Genomic DNA, 27,866 nt, shown 5'->3' with positions numbered 1-27,866 from the left:
ACCCTCCGGTTCTTTGATTTGAGAGAGAGAATGATTCTAAGGCTAGGGAGGGTTCCCCTGCCCCAAGGATAAGACAAAACGAGTTTCAAAAGTTTGGGAAATACTGTCCCAATGTTTCCCAATTGGAATGTTTCAGCAAAAGTCATTGCTGTGCTTACTAAAAAAAAAAAAAAGAGAATCTCAAAATCACATTGAGTCTATAGTAAATCATGCAACACTTGTTAGAGAGGCTTTACTTACGATGAGCAACAAATGTGAGGGTGATAAAATCTCTCTATTTTCATGATACCAGATGCTGGATTCTAGAAGCAGATGTTTGCACACGAGTAAAAGAGATGTCATTGAAACTTTTAAAGTTAGGTGAACTATGGGACAGTTGCAAAGCCTGGTAAGCAAAAATAAAGTAAAGCTGCTCACAGTTTGGGAAATATTTTATCTGTAAAATGTAAAGCCAGATGAATTCAGCAAGTCCTAAAAGACAGCTCAGGGAGGTGGCACAATTGATATTACAGTGCTCTTGGATAGACAAAGCCTAATAAAAACTTACAGGGCTTGAAAAGAATATGAATTCTTGGCAAATAATGAAATTTCTTAAACGCCATGTGTGCAAAGCATAAAGCGTCAGTGCCTCTAAAAATCCCTAAATGATTTTTTTCTCTGGCACTAAATATTCAACAGTTCCTTCCCAGCCCCCATATATCACAGTCATTTTCCATTTTCTCTCTAAGAAAAATGTACTATTAATAAGTGTACAGAAATACTTCTTTTAAAAATTACTTTCAGAGATTGCCAGATGGCTGCTGAAAGGATGGACACAGTCACCACCTTTATGGTCTTCTTTCCATAGAAGGGGATTTGCTGTTGCTTGTTATGGGTTGGTCTAGGAAAAGACACTGCTGATTGGGGTTCAAACTGCAGTAACCAGAATGCAGAATAGAAAACAGAACAGAAGCCTGAGAATATAAAAGTATTGCGCTAGCACTTTTTGAGTCAGGGTCAGTTCTAGGGGAAATTGCAAAGTAGGTCACGTTGTTGGACAATGTCCCAACCCTCTTCGTAAATCTTGGCTGTATGGCTCCACCCTCAATCCAGTGGACGACAGCCTCAACTGCTATTCTCCCAGTCTCCTAATACTACACTTTTGTAAATAGCTCCTTCATGGTGAAGTATAGGTTGTGAAAACCTTAAACTGTTTCCTTTCCAGACATACTTAGAAATACGGCAAAACTGCCATCATTATACAGTGAATTAGGGAGGGAGATGAGAAGGAGTGGAGCTCAGAGCCTCCCCAAATTCTGAAATCATATAACAAATAATGCAGTTGTTTAAATTGGCCTGATTCTGTTTGGAATATGGGGCTCACAAGCAAAATTCAAACACTGACTTAAAGGAAAAATAAGGAACAACAACAACAACAACAAAACCCTTTAGCTTTAGTTTCTGTAGTTTTCCAGAATGTCCTCTGGGAAGAGGGAAGGCAACCTTTAAGAATGTAATTTAGTTTTAAAACTGAATTCATTGGAGCAAATCTAGCTTATTTGACGTTTCCATTATTCTCAACTTTCTATTGATTATATTTTTATTAGATTTTAATCAGGGATTCCATTGTGAAATGTTTTGAATCCAGAATGTAATTTAAGAAGTTAGATTTTCTAACAGTAGAGAGAACAGGAGTGGCACAGAGCTGAACAGAGTAAAAGAAATTATAAGGCAATTAAATAAAATGAGAAATGAGAAAGAATTTGAATGGAGCAACTCCTGAGGCTGGAATCCAGGCACAGGGGAAAGGGAGATTTGGCAGTGGTGATGCTTCCACTGCAATCCCCAACATAGGTTGTCAGTATTCACAACTCACAAGGCTATTCCACTCACTTCAGACTTCAATTCAAGGACTTGGTTTCAGTCAATTATAAAGATATCAGAAGACGATTATCCTTAGAAAATTGAAAAATTCACTGAGCTATCAATAAGAAGCTCAGAAAGATCGCCGGTCAGCATTGATAAATACTGCACATTTATTACCTGGAAATCAATAGAGACTACTGAATTTTAGGGCAAGCTTATTAAGCTTTTTAAAAGAAAAAGTTATTGCTAACAATCAAAGTCCTTTACAGGGCTTTTGATGGATAGAAATGCAAAGGGATAGTACTTCTTTAAAGAAGTCATAGTATCTTGATACTATGAATAATAATATTTTGAAGTATAAAATGTTAAGTTACTTTCAAAATTTTTTGAGTTTTTTTAAAACAAAACAAAGCAAAACAATTTTTCCTTCTTTTTAGGGCTACACTTAGAGCACATGGAAGTTCCCAGGCTAGGGGTTGAATGGGAGATGCAGCTGCTGGCCTACACCACAACCGCAAGAATGCTGATCTGAGCCATATCTGCAACTTACACCACAGCTCATGTCAACGCTAGATCCTTTAACCCACTGAGGGAGGCCAGGGATGGAACTTGCATGGATACTAGTCGGGTTCTTAATGTGCTGAACCACAACAGGAACTCCCTTTTTTGCTTTTTGCAAAGAATTTTACTCTTTACCAAACTGTGACTCTTCTTTATAGAAATAGAAAAAATAGCATTACATATTTTATTAGTTCTTGACAGTTTTTTTCCTTACTCCAAAATATGAAATCAGCAAAATAAGATTAAATGTCTTTTAGTAAATTTTCTGTGTCATTTTTGAAAAACATGATTTATTATATATAAATATATATATTTGCCTTTTTAAGTAATATGCTACCATGGCACCATACCAATTCTGAAACATTTGGATTGTTTTATCTATTCTTTCTCTCTCTCTTTCTTTCTCTCTCTCTCTCCACCTACCTACCTATCCTTAATATTTTATGAAGAATATATGGGGAAAAGTCCAACTGACAAATTCAGAGGCAGGGCACAAGAACTGAACTCACAAATAAATTAAGTATATTCTTTGAGATTTTTTAAAAATTACATTAAGAGAAATTAAAATAACTTCTTTATATTAGAGGGTGTTTTTTAATATAAAATCCTTAAAGCTTATCTTCAGCTGTAGTATAGTACATAACACCTTCAATTATTTTTCAAATATTTTTCTAAACTATACTTGTACTGTATATTTGGGGGTGATTAAACTAGTGGTAGCAAAAATACACAAATATCAGGACCACAACAAATGGAAAAAAATTAACAGCATAAAAGAGAAGGAAAAAGGTAACAATGAAGCTAATAAAATAAAATCTCAAAAGACCTATGTTATTTGCAGAGGAAAACTTATTATAATAAAGTTCCATTGAAAATTTGAAGATTATTTTTAAATTGATTTTTTCTAAGTTTAAGAAATAGTTTAATTTATAAATAGAACATTATTTCCCTTAAAAGAGATATTTTAAATAGGGAAAGAAGCCAGCTAAATTAATATAGAAATGTAAAATACAATATGCTTTTTTTTAATTGAAATCTATTAACATTTTTTAGGATGAGAAAAGGACTAATAAAAAGATTTCTTTTTCTTTAGCTTCTCCTTTAAGAGGAAATTTACTTTTGTTTTTTAGGATATTTTTTAAGGTGTTAAAAATTAGGGTATAACATATGAAATCTGACATGAGATAATTGTTTGAATACAACTGTCATCTTCTTTCATCTGTAAAGAAAATTATTCTTTATTGGTATGCATTGAATTAATTTGGCATTGGGTATCATGATGCTTTTCAAATAAATTAACAGAGTACACTGACCAAGATAATAACTGATTGCTTCTTCAAACATTTTAATTTTTTTCTGAGTAAACCATTCATTATGTGAATGGTATAACGCATTGGTTAAGAAGGCAGGCCCTGAAGGAGTCCTATTTTATTTCTAATGCTGACTTCACTAATTACAGCTGTAGAACATTGAGAAAGTTTCTTAACATCTATTAAATGTGAGAGTAACAGTTCTTACCTACCTATAAATGAAATGAACATGAAACAGGATATTATGTTTTAACTATTGAAAAATTCATTCAATACATATAAACCATTTTGATGTTTTCCCCGAGGTTTGCACACAGGACCTCAGGTTTTAACTTACTCTTCAATGTTTATTTGCTATATAGTCATAGCAATGAACCAGAATTCTCCCATTTGGAGATAAAGTTGTATAGAAAAGATACAAGTTCTGGTCATATCTGGATCTAAGATAAAATTCCAACCTGTTCTGCAGGTTAATAAATTTCCCATAAGCCCACTTTTCTTATATGTAAAATAAAAAGGATAATTACTTTAGAGTTTGCAGGTTAAATAAGCTATGCTGAAATGAAGCTAGCACAGCTTACAGTAGGTAGTAAAAACTCAATAAATACAGTCTCCTCTGAATCTAATTAAGTGGCTAGATAGTTGTAAACATAGACACATAGACAGAAGAAAAAGAAAGAAATGAAGGGAGAAAGAGAAAGACAAAAAAATTGATCTAAATAATGGAAAGAGAAAGATAGATTGGAGGTAGAGAGAGAGTTAGATGACATATGAAGGTAAATGAGAGGGGACTGTGAGAAAGACAGAGACAGAGACAGAGATCTCCCATCTCTACTAGTTACATACAGTTTCTTGAAGGCTGGCTTCAAGTCACATTTATTTTTGATGTTGCTGAAGAACCTAACTTTCCTTACATATTGAAAGCATTTAATAGCTATTTACTAAATAAATGAATTAATGAATCAAATCAATCAATCAACAAAAGTAATTAACCCTTCAATATCCTGTTTTAAAGCAAAAGTCAGACTCTCTCCTACATAATTCATAGCTTACCTCCTAAGTGTGGCTTTCAGATTCATGATAACTTCCCCACGTTTGTTAACAAGGATGTATGGAAACTATTTGTTTTACAGGAGACATTTCTATTGGCATTCTCACTCATAGAGTGGCAATTATTTTATGCATAATATTAATTAAAATGTCAACTATATATTTTTTTAAGAACAACAGCCACCTTTCTCAGATACTACTTTTTGATAGCAAAATAGAAAAAGCAGCTTTTCACTATATATTATATTTACAGACATAAATTTCCTTTCTCTATAGGGATCTTTTTTCATTCCTTTCAGATACACTGCTCAGTCAGTGGCTGAAAAGGAATTAAGGAGTTAATATGAGCAGCTTTTTTATGTTAACTAAGTTTTTCATGAAGTTCTGACAATAAATGCAAACTTTTTACTTACTCTATGCAGCTTTACAAGTAGTAGCCAATAAATTGGTTGTAAATCACTTTATCACACACACAGATGAGTCTGTTAGACTATGCATTCACATATCAAGATCCAACAACCTATCACTTAAAATGTGCCTAAAATATTCATATCTAATAACATTGCATAGTCAAAATTCATCAAAACCATTTGTCACTTCAGCATTTCAAGTAAACATTCAAAGTTGCAGAAACTATAAATATCAGATAAGCATTCAAATAGCTTTTTAAAAAATAATTTTTAAAACAATATTGCACTGTTACACGAAAAAGCGGCTATGATATATCTGGCATTTACTACTTAGAAAAGAAGGCTTTGGGAGAGGTTACCCTTAAAATAAATCCAGCATAATTATATTCAATGCAGAAACATTATATATATGAATTTATTTCTTACTGAATTATCTGTATGTATATGCATGTGTGTTTGAATTGAACTTTCAATAAGATGAGAGAAATTACAAAGCATTTTAGCTGCTGATGTATATGTGAGAGGACAGAATGTGCTAGAGGCAAAAATTGACTTTCTATGAATCACTAAGTGACTTAAAAGACTAAATAAATGTGCAAATAGTTTAAATGCAGTTTCTCAAAAAGTGGAAATAAATATACAATATATTTTAGAATGATTAATGTTTTGAAAACTAATATTGAGTAATATATCATGTATTTTTAATTCTGAAATTTAATCTACAAAACAGTTCTTTGCATTTTTTTATAAGTGGACATAAAAAAAGCCTATGAAAGTCTAAATCTTACACATAAGAGTGGCTCAACTCTCTTTTGGTGAATCACTAGTAAATATCCCATTATGTTTGAAACAACAAAAATATCAAAATTAATAAAGAGGCATATCAAACTAATAAACCGAAGATAGACTTTTAGGAAAAAAAACATATATTTATGAAGAAGTATTACTTTTTTATCTGTATCAGGGTAAACAAGTTCATGTTTATTTGATAACCAGGAAGACTTAGGTGTAAATCAAAAGAAGAAGCCAGAACTCTGGCTTAGCTGTTACATGACTCTTGAAAAAATCCTTTTAAGCTAAAATCCACATGAAAAACAAACCAACACTGCTGAGAGCTATATAATTCCAATCAAGTTTTCATCTCACCTAAAAGTGCTACATTTATTCATTTTAACCTGTATCTTAATATGTTAAGATGTGCATATCTAGGAAACATATGCCTTATTTTCCTTGTTAACAAAACACAAAATAAGATTCAAAAATGTTCATAAAGATAAGTAGCATCTCGTGACTTTGGCCAAGTTTTCGTCCTAAAAGAATTACAGACTAAAATCCATGAACTTCCTTTTGCTGTGGTTACTAAGGTATTGAATGATGGCTTTTTGTCTGGGGCAAATTTGCTGCTCCTTTGGCAATATTATCAATGATTCATTCCAAGGTGATAAACTACAACTCTAGTACTATTAGGTTTATACTGATTGCTTAAGCTGTACACTTGGTAAGCATCAGAAGGCTTCACTCACCTTGTTCAAGTGGTTGGCTTTTAGTTGAAGTAGTTTTCATCTTGAGTGCCTCCCTAACAGACATGTCACAGCAGGAGCCTTTGTTAGTGTCTTGGTCACTGTCAGCCTGATCACTGTCCCCGTGCCCACTGTCTCTCAGGCTGGCTCTTTCTGGGTCCTTAAACGTGGAGCTACTGAAATACATATAAAGAAAAAAGAAGAGAAAGTGTTGTCTCTACAAGTTTGAATCTGAAGTGTAGTCTCTCGCAAAGCAATTTGACACGAATGCAAATGGGGAAGCCGAGAAAGTTATTTAATAGGCCTTACCTTTGAACAAACTGCTGCCTGCTGCCCATGTAATTGGGCTCTGCGGGAAAATTGTCTGTCTGCGAAAGAGAAGGAAAAAAATACGTATAGTTGTACACTGGACAAATCTCCTGCAGAGCAACAAGATTTCCTAGTGGAAAAATGATTAATAATTCAAAAATTCCCTTAATCTTCAGATTTGTACATTTTAATTAAATTGGAAATTGCTGACATGTAATTATGTACTCAGAACAATTAAGTGATTCCGGTCCACAAATTACCTGTTAAAGTAAACAATGAGCCTGTCATAACTGGCATTCTCTGTTAGTACCAGGATGGATAACACTGTCTGTGCTGTTTCATTATTAAGATATTAAGATTGAATATTTGTGGGAGGAGTGAAAAAATGACCTAATTTCTCCATATTAAAAGCGTGAATTATTTAATAATACTCATTTTTAAACATAATTACATCATCTGCTGGGATTCCATGCCCTTCTTGATGTAACATCATTTAAAGTCATCCACTCCTCAACTAAGGGAAATAGGGCCTTTCCTTCAAATTCGTTCAAAGTAACAAATACGAGCTCGAAACATAAGGTTGAATACATCTCTCTACTTCATTCTCATCTGTCTCCCTCCTCTGGAAATTGTCCTCAATACAAGCGAAAGGGGGGCTTCTTCCTGGTTATTAAAATCCAAATAAAATAAAAATAAGAAATAAAATGTCACTTAAAACATTGAGAGTAAAGACACTGAGAAACTAGGCTTGTTTTTGTGGTTGTTTTTACTGCTTCCAAACTGCCATGGAGGTCTGCCAAAAAGAACTGAATTCTCCTTGTACCATGGAACAGAGTCTTTTGGGAAAAAGAGAGAAGATCTTTCATAGATCTCCCTATACTGTACATTCATACACATTACTTCTTCTTGCAGCTGACTCAGCAACAAAGGTTCTCCTGTTTTCTGCCTCACTTCGTATCACACCATTGTGCCCTGAAGCAGCTATGGGTTCTTACAAGATCATCCAGCACACAAGTATCAGTGAGACAGGAGCGTGCAATTCATGAAGCAGAGGGCCCAAGGTAAGTCTTAATGTAGAGCAATATGTGTTTTCCTTATAAATAAGGCTAATTTAGACTAACAGTACTCTTTTTTTTGGTCTCATGTACAATTTAAATTTTTTGGCTTTTTAAACTATTACTGGGTGGGGAAAGACACGTTTTAAAGTGCTTGCTAAGTTTCACTGTCTGTTAAAAGTTGGGCGACAAGAAGAACTCTCACAAATGTCTTAATCTGAAATCTTTTTTTGTTGTTGAAATGACCTCTGGCAAAATAAATGATAAGATGAAGGTAAACAAGGTAGAATGATTTTGCACTCCTAATCCACTTTAACTAGTGGTTGGTAGTAGACCTTTTTTTTATTAACATGCTTTACAAATGTCCAGACTCTGTAAAGCACCTTAGTTTTCGTTTCCATAACAAACGACTAATTTATAAGGATAACTTTATCTTCTAGTAAAAGTCATAATAGAAACCAACACCAAGGGCAAAGATGTTTGCAAAAAAATTTTGCCAATTTTAAAAGTTATAATTACTTAGAAACGTCATCATTTAAACTAATACAATCTAGTTCATTTTTTTGAATTAGTCACAAATATGTATCAATCCGTTATTGCTGCCAGTTAAAAGCTAAGTCTGAGTAACTTAGAACACTTCAGAAAAACAGAATGCAGGGAATTAATGACAGAGTAAAATGTAAAGTGAAAGTGTAAAATATTAAGAAAATATGAAAGGGCTTTTATAGTTAATCTGGTGATTTGGATGGTTTAAATTAGGTGGAACCTCATACGATGTGGATCCCTATTCAGTTAGACACAGGGAAACAGACTGGGAAAACGTTTCTTCCCCTGTTCTAATAGAAACAGTATCAAAAATGTTTGCATATTATCAAAATTCTAAGTTCTAATAAAAGAAATTTAAACTAAGAAATAAGATACATTTTCCCTTTGAGTGAAGAGCTATTTTAATTTATAAGTGAGTGTGTGTGCTCACATGTGCCTATGTAGGTTTGTATGTATATATTGGAGTGGGCCATAGTAATGTTACTGAATGTTGTTGTGATGAAAATAGAAAAACAGGAGGAAATTATAAAAGAAGAAATTTGGGAAGGAAAGAAAGAGAAAAAAATAAAGGCAGGGGGAAAGACGAGTGAAAAATAGAGAGGCAGAAGAGAAAAAAACAAAAAGGACAGCGAGTGAAATAAGAGTGCAGGGTGGCAGGAAAGGGTAAAGAAGTTGTTTTATTATTATAGAATTTCACAAAGTACAATTTTAGAAGTCTGCAACTTAACCAGCAGAAGAATATCAGAAATTTACTAATAATGTCTGTCTGCATTCATCCGTCAAAATAGGTAGGAATGAGAGATTGTGGTGTTTATAATTATCATTCTGAAATAGCCATTTGGCCTTTAACAAACATATGACTAATTCATGATAAAAAAAAAAAAAAACACTGGTTTTAATATAGAAAACAACATTTTCATTATCCATGCTCCAAGGGTGTTTGAAAACTCATTTAAAACAATCTGAATATAAAACAGTATTTACATAGAAAAATGAAAAAAAGAGACAAAAAAGCCATATGTATCATAGCATCATTTAACTTAGAAATTGAAGGGCTTTCAGATATTTTCCAACACAGTATTCTAAAAATCGAGCTCTATCTTATGCAAGTATAAATCTTAACTTTTAAGTCTAGGAAGAAAGTAAAATTTGAGGCCAGAGACTTGTTGATTTTTCGACTTCAACAGAGTAATTAAAATAAATATGCTTAACTCTTAAAACTTTATCCTCTTCATACAAATTAATCACTAGATTGTTTTCCCTTCAAACACAATGTGAACACAGCAACTTTTAACTTCTATTTTTAAAATGTGTAATTTGTTTATTATTAAAAAATGGATACCTGGAATTGGTGGATAGTTACAGAAAAGTTCTAAAGAAGACACTTCAAAAACTTTGGAACATGATGATATTTTTAAAATATTTTACTCAGAAAGGAAAAGACAAAAGTTTGGGGGTTTTTTGTTTTGTTTTGTTTTAAGTGATAATTTGCTCATAACAAAACAGACCTGAACTAATTTATAAAACTTAATGTGCCCTCCTAATTTGACTTTTTATGTTTTTTGCTATTTTGTTTGATGAAGATAAAAATTTAGATATTCTTTCCTTTGTACAAAAAATCATAAAGAAATAAACAAGTAATCAAATAAACACACAAAGTGGATAAAGTCTGTATGATATGAATAGTTTCCTTATTTGCCTTTATGCATTTATCTACTAGTACTCAGCAAATTGTAGTAAATTTATAAATGATATACAAAATCAGAATCTTTATCAGTAGTAGTCAATAATAAACTATTCCTAAGATACACCATTTTCTATTATTCGCTCATCTGCTAGCACTCTTAAAAAACAAATTATGCTTTTAAAAATGAGTATCACTGAAAAGGACTAAAAGAAAGCAACTAGCGAAGCTGAACCAAGTTGCCTGAAATTGGGAAAGCTCCTTAATTGTGGAAGTAGATTAATGACCACTTACATGTACCTAAAGAAGCTGAGCTGAAAATGAATAGTAAAAGGAGTCAAAATAGGTGTTACACTATTAAAATAGAAAAAAAGAAACTTTATCAATACGTCCAGCATTTGACAAAATTCAGCATCTATTAACGATAAAAATTCTCAGTAAATAGAAATAGAAGGAAACTTCCTCAAATGTATAAAGAGCAAAAAAATAAAAACTATAAAGAGCATCTACCAAAAAGATCACACTTGAAAGGCTGAAAACTTTAACCCTAGCTTTCACCACTTCTATTCCCCATTGCTCTGAAAGTCCTAATATATTCAATAAGGCAAGAAAAATAAATAAAAGACATACAAATGGAAAAACGAGGAAAAACTTTTTCACAATATTATTGTATTCACTGATAATAGTATTATTTAAGCAGAAAATAAGAAGGAACCATGACAACTAAAAAACTTCTCAAAATGAATAAGTTGAGCAATGTTCCCAAATTCAAGGTCATCACACAAAAATCAATCATATTTCTATATTCTCACAATGAACTGATATATCCAAAGGAATGCATTTATAACATTCCCCTAAAAATCAAATTCCTAAGAAAATAGATATTTAAAAACAAAGTACAGCATTTGTATGCTGAACATTATAAAAAACTGACGAAATATGTCAAAGAAGGCCTAAATAAATGGAGAGATATATAATGTTTATGAATAGGAAAATTCAACATGATAAAGATGTCAATGTTCCCCAAATAATCTATACATATAACATAATTCCACTAATTTATGATTTCCTGTAGCTAAGACAAGAGGATTCTAAAACTTGTAACAAAAAGTGTAGGAACTATAATACCCAAAACAATTTCAAAAAAAGAAGATTAAGTTTGAAGGAAATACAGTTCCCTATTTTAAGAATTACTATGAAACTATACTAGTAAAGACAGTATAATACAGTCAACGAAAAAGACACATAGATCAATGGGATAGAAGAACCTGTTCAAATGTAACCAAATGCACCTGATTTTTTACAAAGTTGCGAAAGGTCATTCAATAGAAATGGACCTTCGCTATACCTCACACGTTATTAAAAAAAAAAAAATGAAAAACAGAAAAGCTCAAAATGGATCATAGATGTAAATGAAAAATGTACAACTCTAAAACTTTACAAGAAAGTACTTTAGAAAAATTTGTGTGACCTGGTGTTAGGCAGAGTTCTTAGCCGAGATACCAAAAATATGATCCATAAGGGGGAAAAGAAGACCAAAATTAACCCAGTAATTTGATATTTACTTTAAATAAATGAAAAAACCATGCTCACACAGATTTGTACATGAATATTTCAAGGTCTCTTTCTGCCCAAATTGGAATCAGTCTAGATATTTTTCAACAGATGAATAGAGAGACTATGGTACATAAATACAATGAAAAACTAACAGTAAAAAATGAACTCCTGATGCAACAACTTGAATGGATCTCAAAAGCATTTGTGTTAAGTGAAGGAAGCTGGTTTCCAAAAAATTGCACACTGTAAGATTCCATTATAAGACTTCTCAAAAAAGCAAAAACTACTAAGACAAAGAACAGATCAGTGGATGGCAGGGGTTAAAGTTGACTATAGAGATACAGGATGAGGAAGTTTTTTAGGAGGATAGAATTGTTTAGAGTCCTGATTGAGGGGTTGGTTTCAGGAAGCTATACATGGGAAAAAAAAAAAAAAATACACAGAACTCCACATTCAAAAAAAAAGAAATGTGTCATTTGACTGCATGCTAATAAAAGGTAATTCCAAATATATATAGGTCATTATCTGCATCTCATATACACTGAGGATATTTTTGTCTCACACAGAATTATAAAACAACAAATTATTTCATTAGTCTCAATAAAGAGTGTTTCTGAACTTTGTCTTTTAAAATATACAGAGCCAGCCTTTAGAATGCAATGTAGAAATCCCATATTCATTTGGACAGGCTACAAATGGATTCAAAATATAAAGCTCTATTTAGCCATACTAACAAACCCAAGCAACACTCTATAAGACTGTCATCTTAAATATGAATTATTTAGCTCAATTTTCATTTTTTTCAAAGATCTTTTTCTTGTGTGCAGTTCCCGTTTACTGAGTCATAAAATAGACACTTTAAATAAAGATTTCAGACTGCACTTATTGCAAAGAAGTAGGTTTTCCATTCAATGCATGAAAAAAATAGGGCCACATTGTGAAAAACCAGGATCCATCCACAGAAATGGTGAGTTTTTGAATTTAGAAAATATCTTATGGAATTGATTCTACATCTGGAATTAAATGAATAGGTTATCACTGTAAACACTCTAAAAACATTTAAAAGAAAGCATTAGTATCTAAGTTGTACAAAAGTGTATGTAAAATATTGGCAAAATAATTTTACGACTTTGATGGTAAAAATAGGATAATGCTACCCAAAATGTCTGGTATTATGAGATATTATATGAGATATTATATGAAAATTTCTTAGGTGTACAATGACACTCCTGTCATAACTTTAAATTTTTTAAATATTATAAGCAGCACTGTAATGATCATGAAATAATGATAACTGATGAGAGTTTAGTAAATTATAAAACAAGACTTGAATTTCTAGAAAATGAGACAATTGTGGGATGAGAAAAACAAAAACCTCATCATTTTAAGTTTCATTTTTAAGGAATTTCTAAGAAGACAATTAGAATATTATTCTGCAAAAGGAAAAGAGAAAAACATTGTGAGCATTAGGAAACTGGATTCTGTGGTTATTTTTCACCATTATAAATACCATTTAAGTAAACAATGCAAGAATTGATCTGTGATTAGTGCAATAACTATGTGATAAATATATACACAATATCTTTGTACTACTCTGCCGGTATTATCTTACATTTCCCATTATGGAGCCATGAGACAGTCAGGAAATTTCCTATGGAGAGAAAAATTTTGACAAACCAAACAGTTCTGGCATTTCCAGAATCATTTTTGTGGAAACATAGAAGACAGTGGTTTATAAACTGCTGGCATTCTTGATATGATTTTGCTGTTCTATGTCTGTTTCCTTACTGAAGAGGAGACCTTTGGGACAGAGGCTCAGCAGGTAAATTCATTCCACAAAAACGCATTTAACTCAAATCATTGGCAATATTAAAAAAAATCTATCATTCAATAATGTAAAAATTGTAATATCTGAAACTCGATCAAGAATTACAAGTCGGGCAATAAACCAGGAAAATATAGCCCATACCTACGAGAAAATAAATCAATAAAAACAGATATAGGCATGAAAAAGATGACAGAACTATCCACAAGGACCTCACAATCTATTAGAATATTGAAAATATGATCAGGAATATAAAAGCAAAACCCTGAGAGTGAGTACCTAAAATTTTGAGCCCTAAGTATTTCCCTCACATCATCCTACCTTGGGCCTAAAGGAGAGAAATAGATGACCCAAAAGACATAAAATGGAGCTTCTCAAAATGAAAATTACAATATTTGAAATAAAAAATATGAATAAGACTGACAACAGATTCGACAATGAGGGAGAAAAGCTGTAGCATTTTGCACTAAGTTCTAGAATCATTTGCCTCAACAAATATATGCATAATATTAAATATATACCTTGTATTTATCTGTATAAGCTTTATGTATTTTTGTCACATCCTGTTTATAATTTTGTAATATACTAGAGAGCATATAGATATGTCAAATACAAAAAGGATCTCCCAAGGGTAACAAATATGAAGAAAGTTTTCATTCTAGAGGTAGTTGTCATTCTAGAATTGGAATTGTTGAAGAAAAATGAATCTTTGAAGTCATCATTAAAAGAGAACTTCTCACAACCTAATTTTGGTAGTTATGGTGTTGAATCATGGCTTCAGTTATACCTAGATGATCAGTGTTTTCCTAATCCAGAGGAACAGGGGAGTGAAATTTTGAAAATTCCTTTGAATTAGGGGCAGAAGATTGAGTGCACATATTGATGCCATTGGGTCACAAACAAAACAAAACAAGTTGAAATTTTCCCTTAATTCAAAGACACTGCTTTTCACATTGATAACAAGCATTCTCTTTGAGGCAGACTGAGCCCAAGGGAGTGCTAAGAGGTGAATAATTCACTTTAAGCCTTTTCATACTGACATTGCTTCTGATAGCTTTGCCTCCAACAGAATACATGGTGTGGTTCTTTCCACATTGCTAAAGTAGGCAACAGCATTTTAAGCCACTACTTATAAAATTATCTGACAACACCTACGGCTTTGGAATTTCTAAAGTGCATGAGGTATGGCAATAACTGTATTTATCAGTGATTTTCAAAATAATACATTTTATACAAATATAGCATGGTGTACTTTAATACATTTTGTACAAATATAGTGTGGTCCATATTTGTGTTATGTAACTAAAGACATAATAAAAACATGAGAAATTCCTACATTTACCAAAAACTAACATTACTTTAAATTAAAAATGGGAGGACAAGAATAGTGCCATCCTGTAAGTGAGAATTCTAAGTCTACAGCTCAATTCAGATGACTGAGAGGAATTTTTAAAGGCATGTGGCTGTATTTGAAAATCTCTCGCAAATGTTAACGCTTTTACATGTGACACTGATAACTTCAATAACTGGTATGCCAGAATTTAATTGTGTAATTTGTGAACCTTAAAGAAAATCATCTTTGACAAGAAAGAACGAAGGCACCACTGAATACTAGCTGAGCTTTTCCAGTGGCAATGGTGGTGCATTGCACCATGAGTTAATGTCTTAGGGAAAAAATCCAAACTTACTCAAAGGTTGCTCATCTCTACATCCCTAATTAGTCAGTTCTCTGCAGTGAGGTAAGCCTCTCCATCTCAACCCTATCCAATGCCAGGTCTTCCCTCTTCCTTCCAGTGGTGGTAGTGACAGGGGGAGTTTGGAGTTCTTTTACATTTTATTGCCTACTTTAGCCAGACATTTAGTCTTAGGAAACTCTCTTCTGTTTTTCTCCCCTCTTATTATTTTTCCATCTCTCTAAAGAATGTGGAGGATGCACATAATATGCAGAATTTACTGATTATCTTTTTGTCCTTAAATATAAATTGGATTGTATTCTCACCAACTGCCTTCTAAATGATTTGATTGTGAAAGATAAAATTCTAATAACCCTTAAAAAAAAAAGAATGCAAAATGCAGAAGATTTTCCCCCTGGAGAGAATATCCAAAACTAAATTCTCTACAATTTGGTATCCAAGACCACCAACTCAAAGATTATACATTGCCAATAAAAATTCATTACAAGTCTGGATTTCTAGAATGTTCTACCTATAAAGATAAAGAACAGAAAGGGAAGAAGGTAGGTTGGTCATAATCTTATTAGCACTATGAATGCTGAATCTTCTGCAAAATACATATTCTTAAAATCTTATTTTATCAATTTTAAGAATCTTGCTCATAAACAAAATGAATTTTTTACAAATTTAATTATTTAGATTCAAACCAGTTTTTAGTCTAATTCTCTTAGCTAATATAGACATGCTTTGGAACTATACTTCACTGAACCCAACTGCACCCAAATAGTGACTGTGTCTATTCTGTTCTTGGAGACAGGGAATATGCTCTCCTACATTAAGATCTACAAAACAGTATTATTGATATTTATTACTCATTCTTCTCAACTGCCATAGGAGACAATACTGTTACTGTCCACTTTTTTTTAAAACAGAGAAACTACAGCTAACTGGCTTTTATAGAGTTGTTTGTCATATACCCAATTCATTGTAGAACAATAACACTTGCCAAGACTGCCAGGACCTGTCGGGTAATGTACTGCCTCTCTGAGAAATAGAGAAAAATAATGATCCATCCCAATATTTTCAAAAATAAGTTAATGAGAAATTAATGTGAATTGCCTCACAAGGCTTTTAAAAAAATATTGTTACAGACTAAGCAAAAATAGTATTACTATTACCCCTAGCAAAAAGATGGCTCTTTGTGCACTTTTACCTTGCTTTCCATACTTTCTTGTTAAATTATGTTTAATATACTGAATATTATATTTAACTCTAATAATGATCTTTTTTCTTTGGCCAATAAATAAAAACCTAATAATGGCTATTTATTATCAAATTTACTAATGCAGGCAGTAAGCTTAACTATATGATTACTTACCATCATTAAAGTCATATATATGAATTGTCAAAATAGGTAACTCTGAACATTTACCTTTTAAAGCTCAAATTTAAGGTATTACAGTCAGTCAATCATTAGGTTAAAATGCCCAAGAAACAAATAACTAATTTCAAAAGTGAAGCAAGCTGTGTGCCTTTATCCATTTCATCAGTTTATTTTTTCACAATACACTACAATTAAAAACATTATGAATGCAATGATTTGTTAATCACAATTGACTAGTCTTCCTTCACAAAATATTAAATTGTTTATCAGAAGATAGTTGATTATTATTTAGATAACAGATTACATTTTGCAAATGCAAGCAAATAAAATGACCAATAAGATCAGTTTCCTATCTGATTTTGTATCAGCCTTCCAAGTCATCAGTTGTATAGGTGCATTCCAATTCCAAATAGGAGGATTCAAAATTTGAGGAATTCAAGTTGAAATTGAATGATGCAGCATCTTTTTAATTTTTTTTTTTTTTTTTTGATGGCTGCACCTGTGGGCTATGGAAATTCCCAGACTAGGGGTGAATCGGAGCTGCAGCTGAGGCTAACATCACAGCCGCAGCAATATTGGATACCAGTCTTATCTGCAGCTTTTAGCAACACACTTTAACCCACCTAGTGAGGTTATGGGTCAAGACCCGCATCCTCACAGATACCACATCTGGCCCTTAATCTGCTGAGCCACAATGGGAACTCCCAACACCTTTCGAATTTTTCCTTCTTCTAATTCTTGACAGGCATAGAGAATTTTTAACTCTTTATAAGTAATGATTCAGTGAATCAGCTAAATAGTCAATATGCTTTACAATAATTAGTATATACTTGGGGGGGGGGTTGAGTCTCCAACCTTTTTTGCATGTGTTTCAAAGATAATTTACCAAACTTTCCAGAAAAATACATAAAAATATAAATTTAATTTAAAAATTACCTACTGGACTTGAATTTCTGGCTCAAAAACAAAACAGTTATTTGAAAGCACAATTATGGAATTTTAGGGGGTAACATAACAAGGAATTTGGAACATGCATCCTCAGAAATGACTATTACAAGGGAAATGGTATTCCTAAATTTGAGGAAAAATTAATTATTAATCAAATTTATGAGTATTAGATTACTAGAATATTCTTCATTTTCCCTCTGAAATATAAGTATCACATTTAAAATGTATGATTCAATGGAAATAGTCCATTTTAGGTTGGCGTTCATACCTGAAATTAAAATGAAGCTAAGTGTCTTTACTGACGTTAACATATTTTTAATTAAACATTAGCACAAAGGAAATGAAATATCTCTACTCTTTATCAGACCGTCACTTAATACCTAATTCACACATCCCCAGTTCATTCTTTGCTTGAAGACTGTAATTCTAAGACTTTTTATCCTCTAGTTAAAGAAGCAATCTTTTCTAGAGAATCACTTCATGAGACATTTGTTGATATCTTGTTTTAATATAACAGATAATCATTTTGATTTTGTTAGAAACTATTTATAGTCTACATAGTGCACTTTTTAACAAACACTCAAATAGGAAGAAATAAGACATATTAACAGTTAGTCATGACTTACAAAATTGGTTGGTGAATTCTGGCTTAAGAGCTCACTCTCGGTTTTTGAAAATAAAGTTTTATTGGAACCCAGACATGCCCTTTCATTTCTATGTCATCTAAGGCTGCTTTCATGTTTCAGTGGCAAAGTTGAGTATTTCTGATAGAAAACACATGGTCCACGAGCCCTAAAATATATACCATCTCGTCCTTAATAATAATAACAAAAAAAAAAATGTTACAGGCTCCTGGCTTAGAAAGACTGTCTCAGTTTTTAAATATATAATTAACATATTTGCTCTACTTACTCCCGTAGATAAAATAGTAATGAGGCATTTTCACATATGCACTATGCTAATTAGGTCATGGTTTAGGAAAAAATACAAGTCATTTTCATCCTCTGAAGGACATAGACTTCTTCACAGAGTATGGATTTGGAAGGTACCGGATTGAAAAACTGTTCATACTTTTAAGTGGATTAGGTTTTAGGTGATTTGTAGCATGTTTATATTCAATTGCAAATGATTTAAAACTGCAGAAACAGCACCATCATGGGAACCCCTGAAAACAAAATGCACTTAGATAGATGCACAAAATTTTCTGAACTGTATTACAAGTTCCTCTAGCGTGTACTTAGAATCAGAGTAACCCATTCTTTCCCAGGGAAAATTACTTCAGTTCTCAGTCCTTTGTCTCCTGTGCTTCCTTGCATATTTTGCAGGGTGAAAACACAATCTTTCCAAGTCTGTTATTTCTTTCAGCCTCACCAGCTGGGGTCATTACAAATATTTCTACTTTTTGGATGGAGAAGCTGAGGTCTTGAATTCTTGAAAGACTAGCTGGAGGTCCCAATATGAGTAAGTAATATGAGCAAGTTTCATTTGACTCAAAAATTTTGTACTCTTTCAAATAAAAAAACTGCAAGTACTTTCTGATTCATCTTGTTTCTGTAGGTACTGCACTTTGCTTTCTATTCTATTTACCATTGTCTAACTCTACAGATTATTTTCATTCTAATAATGCTCATTAATCAACACTTTATAGAGTTCTAATACAAGGTCACGTTCCTTTGGATGGCTTCGTTCCTCTAAATGCTCAGCTCTGAATAAATACAAATGAAAGCATTGATGTCTACTGGAAAATTTTGATGAGAATAAAAGAATCAAAACCAGTTCTCAGATCAATCTAAGAATCCTGAGCTGCTTTGGAGTCTCCAAAACTTGGAAGAATTTTCACGATACAGGACCAACTACAGAACTTCTTGACACTACTGCTGGTTTCCCATTTGAAAGACCCCGTAGCAACATGTTACATGTAGGTTCCAGCAGAGTTTTTGAGGCTTACTATGTGGAGACCTTAAAGAATTTTCTTCCAAATTGACCTGCAGTCTAGTTGCATTACTTCGTAGCAGTGATTTTCTGGCTATCGGATATTCTCATCCTCTATAGATACCTCAATAGAAATGCATATCAGCATGATACCCAACTGGTGTAGGAGTAAAAACCCTAACGTCTGAGTCAGATGACATTAGTTCTCTATTCCTGGCAAGTTATGGTAGCATTTCTGTGCTTCAGTTTTCTCACATGCAAAGAAGTGTAAATGAAATCAGATGCTATCATATGTCTCTAACTTTCTAGTGTTCCTTGCCCGACAGCAGTTCTTTTGTGGAAACTTCTCTTCAGTTCCTACCTGATGTGAGCTTTTCCTCCCACAAGGTCTCCCTGTATAAAAAGCAGAGTTCTTAAAGAAGACTCAATAATATCTTTCCACTTAAGTGTTTATTTGGGTAGCTTAAGAAGTTTTAGATACCTAGAAACCAATTTCTGTAAGATGGTATTCCAAACATTGGTCACATTTTAAAATGTCTACTTTACGTTAAAATAAAAGTGACCTCCCTTGGCTTAGAGGGGTCTAAATAGAAATTTACAGTAAAACAAATCATCATTCCAATCAAACTACTTTTTTATAATCATAAATAATCTGGAATAAAATTGTACTCCTGTATAATTACAAACACTGAGGCAATTAAAATATTGTTTTTACAGGGAATATGTCTATGTATCAGTACCCTCAAGTTTAACTGTCCCAAACTGTTTTGTTTCTTCTGCTATTGACAAAAATAATAATATATGTTAGTAATTATTCAGAATTTATTGTTGTCAATATTCTATATAAGCATAATCATATGTCATCCTTAACAATTATGACAATCTTGTAAGTAGCAAATATTATTAGACCTAAGAAGAAAATAGGAAAAAAAAAAAAAAAAACTTAGGTAACTTGGTCTGGACTGAAAAGAAAGTTTTTTGTTTTTGTAAACCAAGCCCTCGGGAATAGAATCTTAGTGTAAAGATCTGTCAATCAGAGAGTAGCTGATTAAACAAATTATAATATAGCAATTAATGGGCCCAGAATCCCAACACTGGTATGAAACCACATCATTGACATAGAAAGATATCTAAGTTAACTATTTATATAACTTAAAGTAAAAAGAAGTTTAATATACCACGTTTCATATATACCACTTTTTAAAATTGAAATATCATAGGCTACAATATTGTGTTGTATGTACCATTTATTGTAAAAAATCTAGTGAGGTATATGTGTGTGTGTGTCATGCATTACCCATCCCAGCAGGGACTGATACAACATCCCGAAATTAAACAGATTAATATTCCTTCGGTAAGAAATATTGATAGGAAACACTAAGTGTTTTTAACAAAGGTTAAAAATAGCCTCATATCAGTTCATGTCTGAGTCCTTCAGATTTTAGAATTAGAGAAAGGATGGTGAATTTAAACCAAAAAGCTGGCAACAGCTACCTCTAAGTACTAAATTATCAGCAATTAAAATTTTTAAATGCTACTTTCTCTCTTCAGTTCACAAATATGTAATGTGTTCTTACTAAACACCAAGCACTGATTTTTTTCTTAGTGAATTTTTCCAATCAGTAAGAAATCCTCTTAAAATTAAGGAAAAAAATATAGTCACTTATTATTTAAAAATGAAGAAAAAAGTCAAAGACACATATACTGAAAAATAACTTGGAATTATTTTAATGAAAAAATGATTTTTTGCATATTAAGGTTTTGTAATAGTTGTTGTTTATCCCAAGAGTAAAATCTCTTCTTCTAAGGACACTATTGACTTAGTAAAAATGAAACAAGAAAGGCCCTGAGGTCAAATATTGCCAATTCATCCCAGGAGGCTAACTGCAAATTTCCAGTTCGATGATAGAGTAGTTGAAGCCAAAAGGCACTAGACCAGCAGTGCCTGGATCTTAACCACACAGTCTCAGTGGAGCAACTTCAGTTTTGGGCTATGTCATGAAAAAATAAATAAGTATGGCGTAGACTGGCGGTTATAGCTCTGATTAGACCCCTAGCCTGGGAATATCCGTATGCTACAGGTATGGCCCTAAAAAAGGCAGAAAGAAAGAAAGAAAGGAAGGAAGGAAGGAAGGAAGGAAGGAAGGAAGTGAAGGAAGGAAGGAAGGAAGGAAGGAAGGAAGGGAAAGAAAGAAAAGAAAGAGAAAGAAAAGGAAAGTCCAAAAATCCTCTTAGGGAGTTCCCGTCGTGGCGCAGTGGTTAACGAATCCAACTGGGAACCATGAGGTTGCGGGTTCGGTCCCTGCCCTTGCTCAGTGGGTTAAGGATCCGGCGTTGCCGTGAGCTGTGGTGTAGGTTGCAGACACGGCTTGGATCCCACGTTGCTGTGGCTCTGGCGTAGGCCAGTGGCTACAGCTCCTCCGATTCGACCCCTAGCCTGGGAACCTTCATATGCTGTGGGAGCAGCCCAAAGAAATAGCAAAAAGACAATAAAATAAAATAATAAAATTAAAAAAACCAAAAATCTTCTTATATATTTATATCTCAATTGTCCTTGAAGAATTCTTTATAGGTCACCTAATTCTATGTAGGGTTTTTTTGGGAAGTATTAGCAAATTTATTTTATTAAAATATATAATTATTCTCAGAACTTTATTTAATGTCATTATCTAAATAATTTCTGGGTATGCCAGAGCTTCTGGACAAACATTCTCTAGTTTTACCTTGACAAATACCAGTCACTTAGCTTTTCAGAATACATAATATAGGAGTTCCCACTGTGGCTCAGTGGAAACAAATCTGACTAGCATCCATGAGGATGCGGGTGGGATCCCTGGCCTTGCTCATTAGGTTAAGCATTGCTGTGAGCTGTGGTGTAGGTCGCAGATGAGGCTTGGATCTGGTGTTGCTGTGGCTGTGGGTGTAGGCCAGCAGCTACAGCTCCTATTCGACCCCTAGCCAGGGAACCTCCATATGCCTTGGGTGCAGCCCTAAAAACAAACAAACAAAAAGAATATATAATATATAAGCTGTTTTCAGATTTGTGCCAGTTAATATGTAAATTAATTTTCAGTGTCTTTGGCCTTGAAGGATGGTTAGCTGCCCCTCCTAGTAAAAACAATGAATTTTTTTTTTAAGTTCCATTTTTTTCAGAACTGTTAAATTGTTGTTTTTTTAAATACAATTTTAAAGGTCACTTTCCATTTACCACACAGTCTCAGTGGAGCAATTTCAGTTTTGGACTATGCCATGAAAAAATAAATAAATATGGCGTAGGCTGGCGCCATATTACAAAATGTTAGCTATCTCTTCATGTTGAACCATACGTCTTTCAGCCTAACTTACACTCAATACTTTGTTCTTCTCACTCCCCCACCCCTATGTTGCCCCTGCCTTCTCCCCACTGGAACCACTAATTTGTTCTCTATATCTGTGAGTATGTTTCCTGTTTATTGTATTTTTTAGATTCCATATATATGCGATATCTTATAGATTTTGCCTTTCTCTGATTTATTTCACTTAGCATAATGCCCTCCAAGTCTATCCATGTTGCTGCAAAATGGCAACATTTTATTCTTTTTTATGACTGAGTATATATCATGTCTTCTTTATTCATTCATGTGTGGATGGACATTTAGGTTACCTCTGTATCATCTGTGAAATTATAAATAATGCTGCTATGAACACTGGAATACATGTATCTTCAAATTAGTGATTTTGATTTTTTTTTCAGATATATAACCAGGAGTGGAACTGCTGAGTCATATGGTAGTTCTATTCTCAGTTTTTTGAGAAACTTCCATACTATTTTCCACAGTGGCTGCACCAATTTATATTCCTGTCAACAGTGTACAAGGGTTCCCTTTTCTCCATATCCTGGCCAACATTTGCTATTTGTGTTCTTTTTGATGATAGCTATTCTGACAGGTGTGAGATGATATCTCATTGTGGTTTTGATTTACATTTCCCTGATGATTAGCAATGTTAAAAATACTATGTGTCCTTATTTTTGGTGCATTAGACACATTTTTGTATAAATACAAAACACAAAGCAGATAATTTTCCCAAAAGAGATAGAAAAAGAAAAAAATTGTTCTCTTCACTGAGAGTCTGTTTTCTCCTTCCTTCTTTATAAAACGGGGAATCTGGTTGTCAAATATAGTTTGAAAAATAGGTTTTTCTTCTCTCTGAAGGAACATGAGTTTATTCAAGCAGAGTCAGGTAGTTTATAAAAGCTGTGCACTTAATATAAAAACGACAATGTATAAAACTCTTCCTAATCTGATTTAAGGATCCTGATCCCCTTTTTTCTTGGGAGGACAGAACACGAATATGAAATGGTGCACCTAGTTGCATGGTGCATAAACAGCTCAAGCTGAAAGCATAACAATAAGCTCTCCATCTATTATTGCAGAACCAATAAATAAGCATAATGAAAATCATGACACATTATTACATTACTTCGTATTGCCTCTATTCATTAAAAAAAAGGATGAGTGCATTTAAAATAATTTCACATGTCAAAAAGTATGCAAGACCTTGCAACTGAGATGATGCTGAAAAGAATGCTTGTAAAGGGCAGATGTTTGATCTTCAGTGGCTTATAGCAACATTTTGATAGAAGTATGAGGAATCTGAGTAATAATTGCTTCACACCAAAATGGTAGTAGCATAGTAACCAAACATTTATATCATTCACCTGCAACACATGTATTCTAATATTAAGATGTCAATTTAAAAAAAAAATTGAAAAGCTTCTCTGTCAATTAGCCCTTAAATGGATTCTACTTTTTCAGTGTCCATGTTAATTTAATATACCAGATTATATTAACAGCACTGGCTTGTAAATAAGGAAGCTCTGAATCCTATTAATGGAGCTATGCTGCCAAAATAATCAGCTTCATACTTAACAAGTTTCCAAGTATTTGGAAAAGCTGTGAAATGGGATTATAAGGTTAAGCTGTGTACATCTGGCTCGTCACTATGCAAATATTTCAAAAATTTGATCTCCTAGGCGGAGGAAACACTTGTCTAACCATGATTCTCTTCCAAGTTACATGAACTTCAGTAAGCAAAGCAGTACACAGATGCTTACAAGAAATCATGATCAATCTACATAATGCATTTCTCGTGTGAGGCATAAAATTTTATCATACATCACCCTTCTGCGTAAAGACCTAAGAAATATTTGCAGAAGTTTCTGTGGTATATTTGTGTTGGTTGAAAGGGGCTTGAAGAGTGCCAAAATTTTTGAAATGAAGGGTGCTCACCTGAAACACTAAATATTGCTTTTTTTTTTCTTGATAGGTAATTTAGCATAATTGGATGTTAAGTATAAATGTAGTATACTATGGATCCAGAGAGTAGTTAATGAGGAATAGGAGTTTGTGAATGAAACAGCAGTGAATCCAATTGTCTGTCAATGGACATTTGGGTTGTTTCCATGTCTTGGCTATTGTGAATAGAGCTGCAATAAATGTGTGGGTGCATGTGTCTTTTTTAAGGAAATATTTTTCCAGATATATGCCCAAGAGTGGGATTGATGCATCATATGGTAGTTCTATGTATAGATTTATAAGGTACTTCCATACTGTTCTCCATAGTTGTTGTACCAGCTTACATTCCCACCAACAGTGCAGGTGGTATATATACACAATGGAATACTACTCAGCCATAAAAAAGAATGAAATAATGCCATTTGTAGCAACATGGATGGAACCAGAGACTCTCATCCTGAGTGAAGTAAGTCAGAAAGACAAAGACAAATACCATATGATATCACTCACATCTGGTATCTAATATACAGCACAAATGAACCTTTCCACAGAAAAGAAAATCATGGACTTGGAGAAAAGACTTGTGGTTGCCAAGGGGCAGGGAGAGGGGCAGGGAGTGGGATGGATTGGGAGCTGGGGGTTAATAGATGCAAACTGTTGCTTTTGGAATGGATTAGCAATGAGATCCTGCTGCGTAGCACTGAGAACTATGTCTAGATACTTACAACAGAGCATGACAATGGGAGAAAAATTACATATGCATGTATGTGTAACTGGGTCCCCATGCTGTATAGTGGGGGAAAAATAAAAGTGTTGGGGAAATAACAATAAAAAATAAATTAAAAAAAGAGAAATACATAGGTACAACCCACCAAAAAAATAATAAATAAATAAATAAACAAATAAATAAATAAAACAGCAGTGAAAAGTTCACCAGTCTTTCTAGTTAATACAAACCTTAATTGAGTTGAACATTAGTTGCTTTAACCAATCCAGATTAAATAACTATGCTGATTCTTTGTCAGATATGCACAAGACCATTAAGCCTGATTTTATTTTTTGAAATTTTTGTTCAAAAAAGTAATTGTGTTAAAAATGTACTGAATATGTCCTTAACAAATTAACTTCAACTTGAAAACCATGATCCAAAATGGCAGTTAAAGGTCAATGAATCAAATTTCCAATTATATTTCCTCGGAGCAGATGGGTGCAATAAAACCTAATGATTGAATTTTAAATGCTTTCATGCACGTTTTATCTGTTTCCCAACGTGTTGATTCTATCTTAATGTTCTAACAAGATAATAGGTTTATTACAATTTACCAAAGGAAATAATATCTCCATTTCCCAATTATTTATATCATATTACCTGCAGATATCGAATCAGAGCTCCTTTCCCTCTTCTGCCCCTTATGCCTTTCCAAGATCCTCCCATACTTTCACCAAACAAAATCCAAACTACAGTATCATTATGTAACAGATGTGTCCTTGGACATTTAATTTCTCTAGTTAAACAATGAATTTTTGAATAAAGCTCAAGTTCACTGAGGTTTAATAGGAAATTCCACATGAAAATAATTTTAATGAACTCAACTAACTTTAACTAAAAATTTTCTTTGCTAATGTTATGAATGGATTTGGTCTTTTCCTCTGACATGCATAGGCATAAATATATAAAGAAAGTTTATCAAGAGGTAAAAAAAATTAAGTATTCTTTTTAGAAAGTGTCAGGTGGAGGATTCTAACTCTTCCATATCTCAATAGAGCACATTCTTGCCTAAAGAACAGAAAGAGGGAATCATGTGGAGAGGTTTACTTTATTGTTTTTATATAAAAAGAAAATCAACACTTCTTAAAATATATACCCAAGTCTAAATTAATGGAAATCCAAGAAGCTTTTCAATTTTAACTAAATAAATATATTTCTAGTCTATTGAATGGATTTGAATAATGCCAAATATAACACTAGCAACCCAATCCATCTGAAATCCAGCCCACCTTGATATAGTGCCATTATGTAAAGTCAACTATACGAATCTCAAGTCCAAGATTATATAGCCAACTCTCCATATTCTCAGGTTCCACATTCCCAGATCCAACCAATCGCAGACAGAAAGTATTTGGGGAAAAAAAATCCCTAAAAATTCCAAAAAGCAAAATATGAATTTGCTGCATGCTGGCAACTATTTACCTAGCATTTACATCACATTTATAGCTATTCACATAGCATTTACATTGCATTTGGTGTTGGAAGTAATCTATAGATGATTTAGAGTGGATGGGAGAATGTGCGTAGGTTATATGCAAATACTATGCCATTTTATATAAGGGACTTGAGCATCTTCAGATTTTGGAATCCACAGGGGTCCTAAAATATATCCTCCACAGATACTGAGGTATAAGTGTACAGTTAAATATTAATCTGGTGATAAATGTTACTATGGTCTTACTAACATATATATCTAAATTTTAAAAACATATATATCTAAATTTTAAAAACATATATAAGTTTTTTATAGATGTGCAAGGTTATTGAGGTATCCCTGATGTATTTTCTGAATGGATATCACAGAAAAGAGATCAGAGAGCAAGAGTAAGAAGAAAAGAATTAGAACAGGCCTGTATAAGTCATAAATAATAATTCCTTTCCATTTTCTTTACTCAAATTATGTTTCAAGTGATATTTTTCAAATATTTAAACAACTTTTAGAAATGTTTAAACAAATGATACTTGTGTTTAGATTGTGCAGTTTTATGCAAACACTAACTAAACACATGAAAACTAGTATATTTGCAAAGCATTCACATTTGTAACATTATTTGGAAGTCACATTTCTCAGCTGTATTCTTTGGTTTAGGCATGAGAGTTCTCCTTGTGCACAGTGGGTTAAGAACCTGACTGCAGCAGTTCTGGTTGCTGCAGAGGCATGGGTTCCATATCTGGCCCAGCACAGTGCATTAAAGGATCCCATGTTGCTGCA

At 33.0% G+C, this 27,866-nt stretch overlaps 1 protein-coding gene across 1 annotated transcript in view; it reads right to left on the bottom strand.

The window, feature by feature from the left end:
- The window catches only part of PCDH17 (protocadherin 17), a 99,338-nt gene that overhangs the window by 56,071 nt on the left and 15,401 nt on the right, over window positions 1–27,866 (bottom strand). Inside the window, exons 2-3 of the mRNA XM_047756225.1 lie at window positions 7,006–7,064; window positions 6,700–6,872 (exon numbers count right to left, since the gene is read on the bottom strand). Coding sequence (XP_047612181.1) covers window positions 6,700–6,872; window positions 7,006–7,064 — 232 coding nt within the window. The remainder of the gene's footprint in view (window positions 1–6,699; window positions 6,873–7,005; window positions 7,065–27,866) is intronic.

Source organism: Phacochoerus africanus, chromosome 13, assembly GCF_016906955.1.
Source record: "Phacochoerus africanus isolate WHEZ1 chromosome 13, ROS_Pafr_v1, whole genome shotgun sequence".
Taxonomy (NCBI): Eukaryota; Metazoa; Chordata; class Mammalia; order Artiodactyla; family Suidae; genus Phacochoerus; species Phacochoerus africanus.
This window is presented reverse-complemented; position numbering and strand designations above follow the sequence as displayed.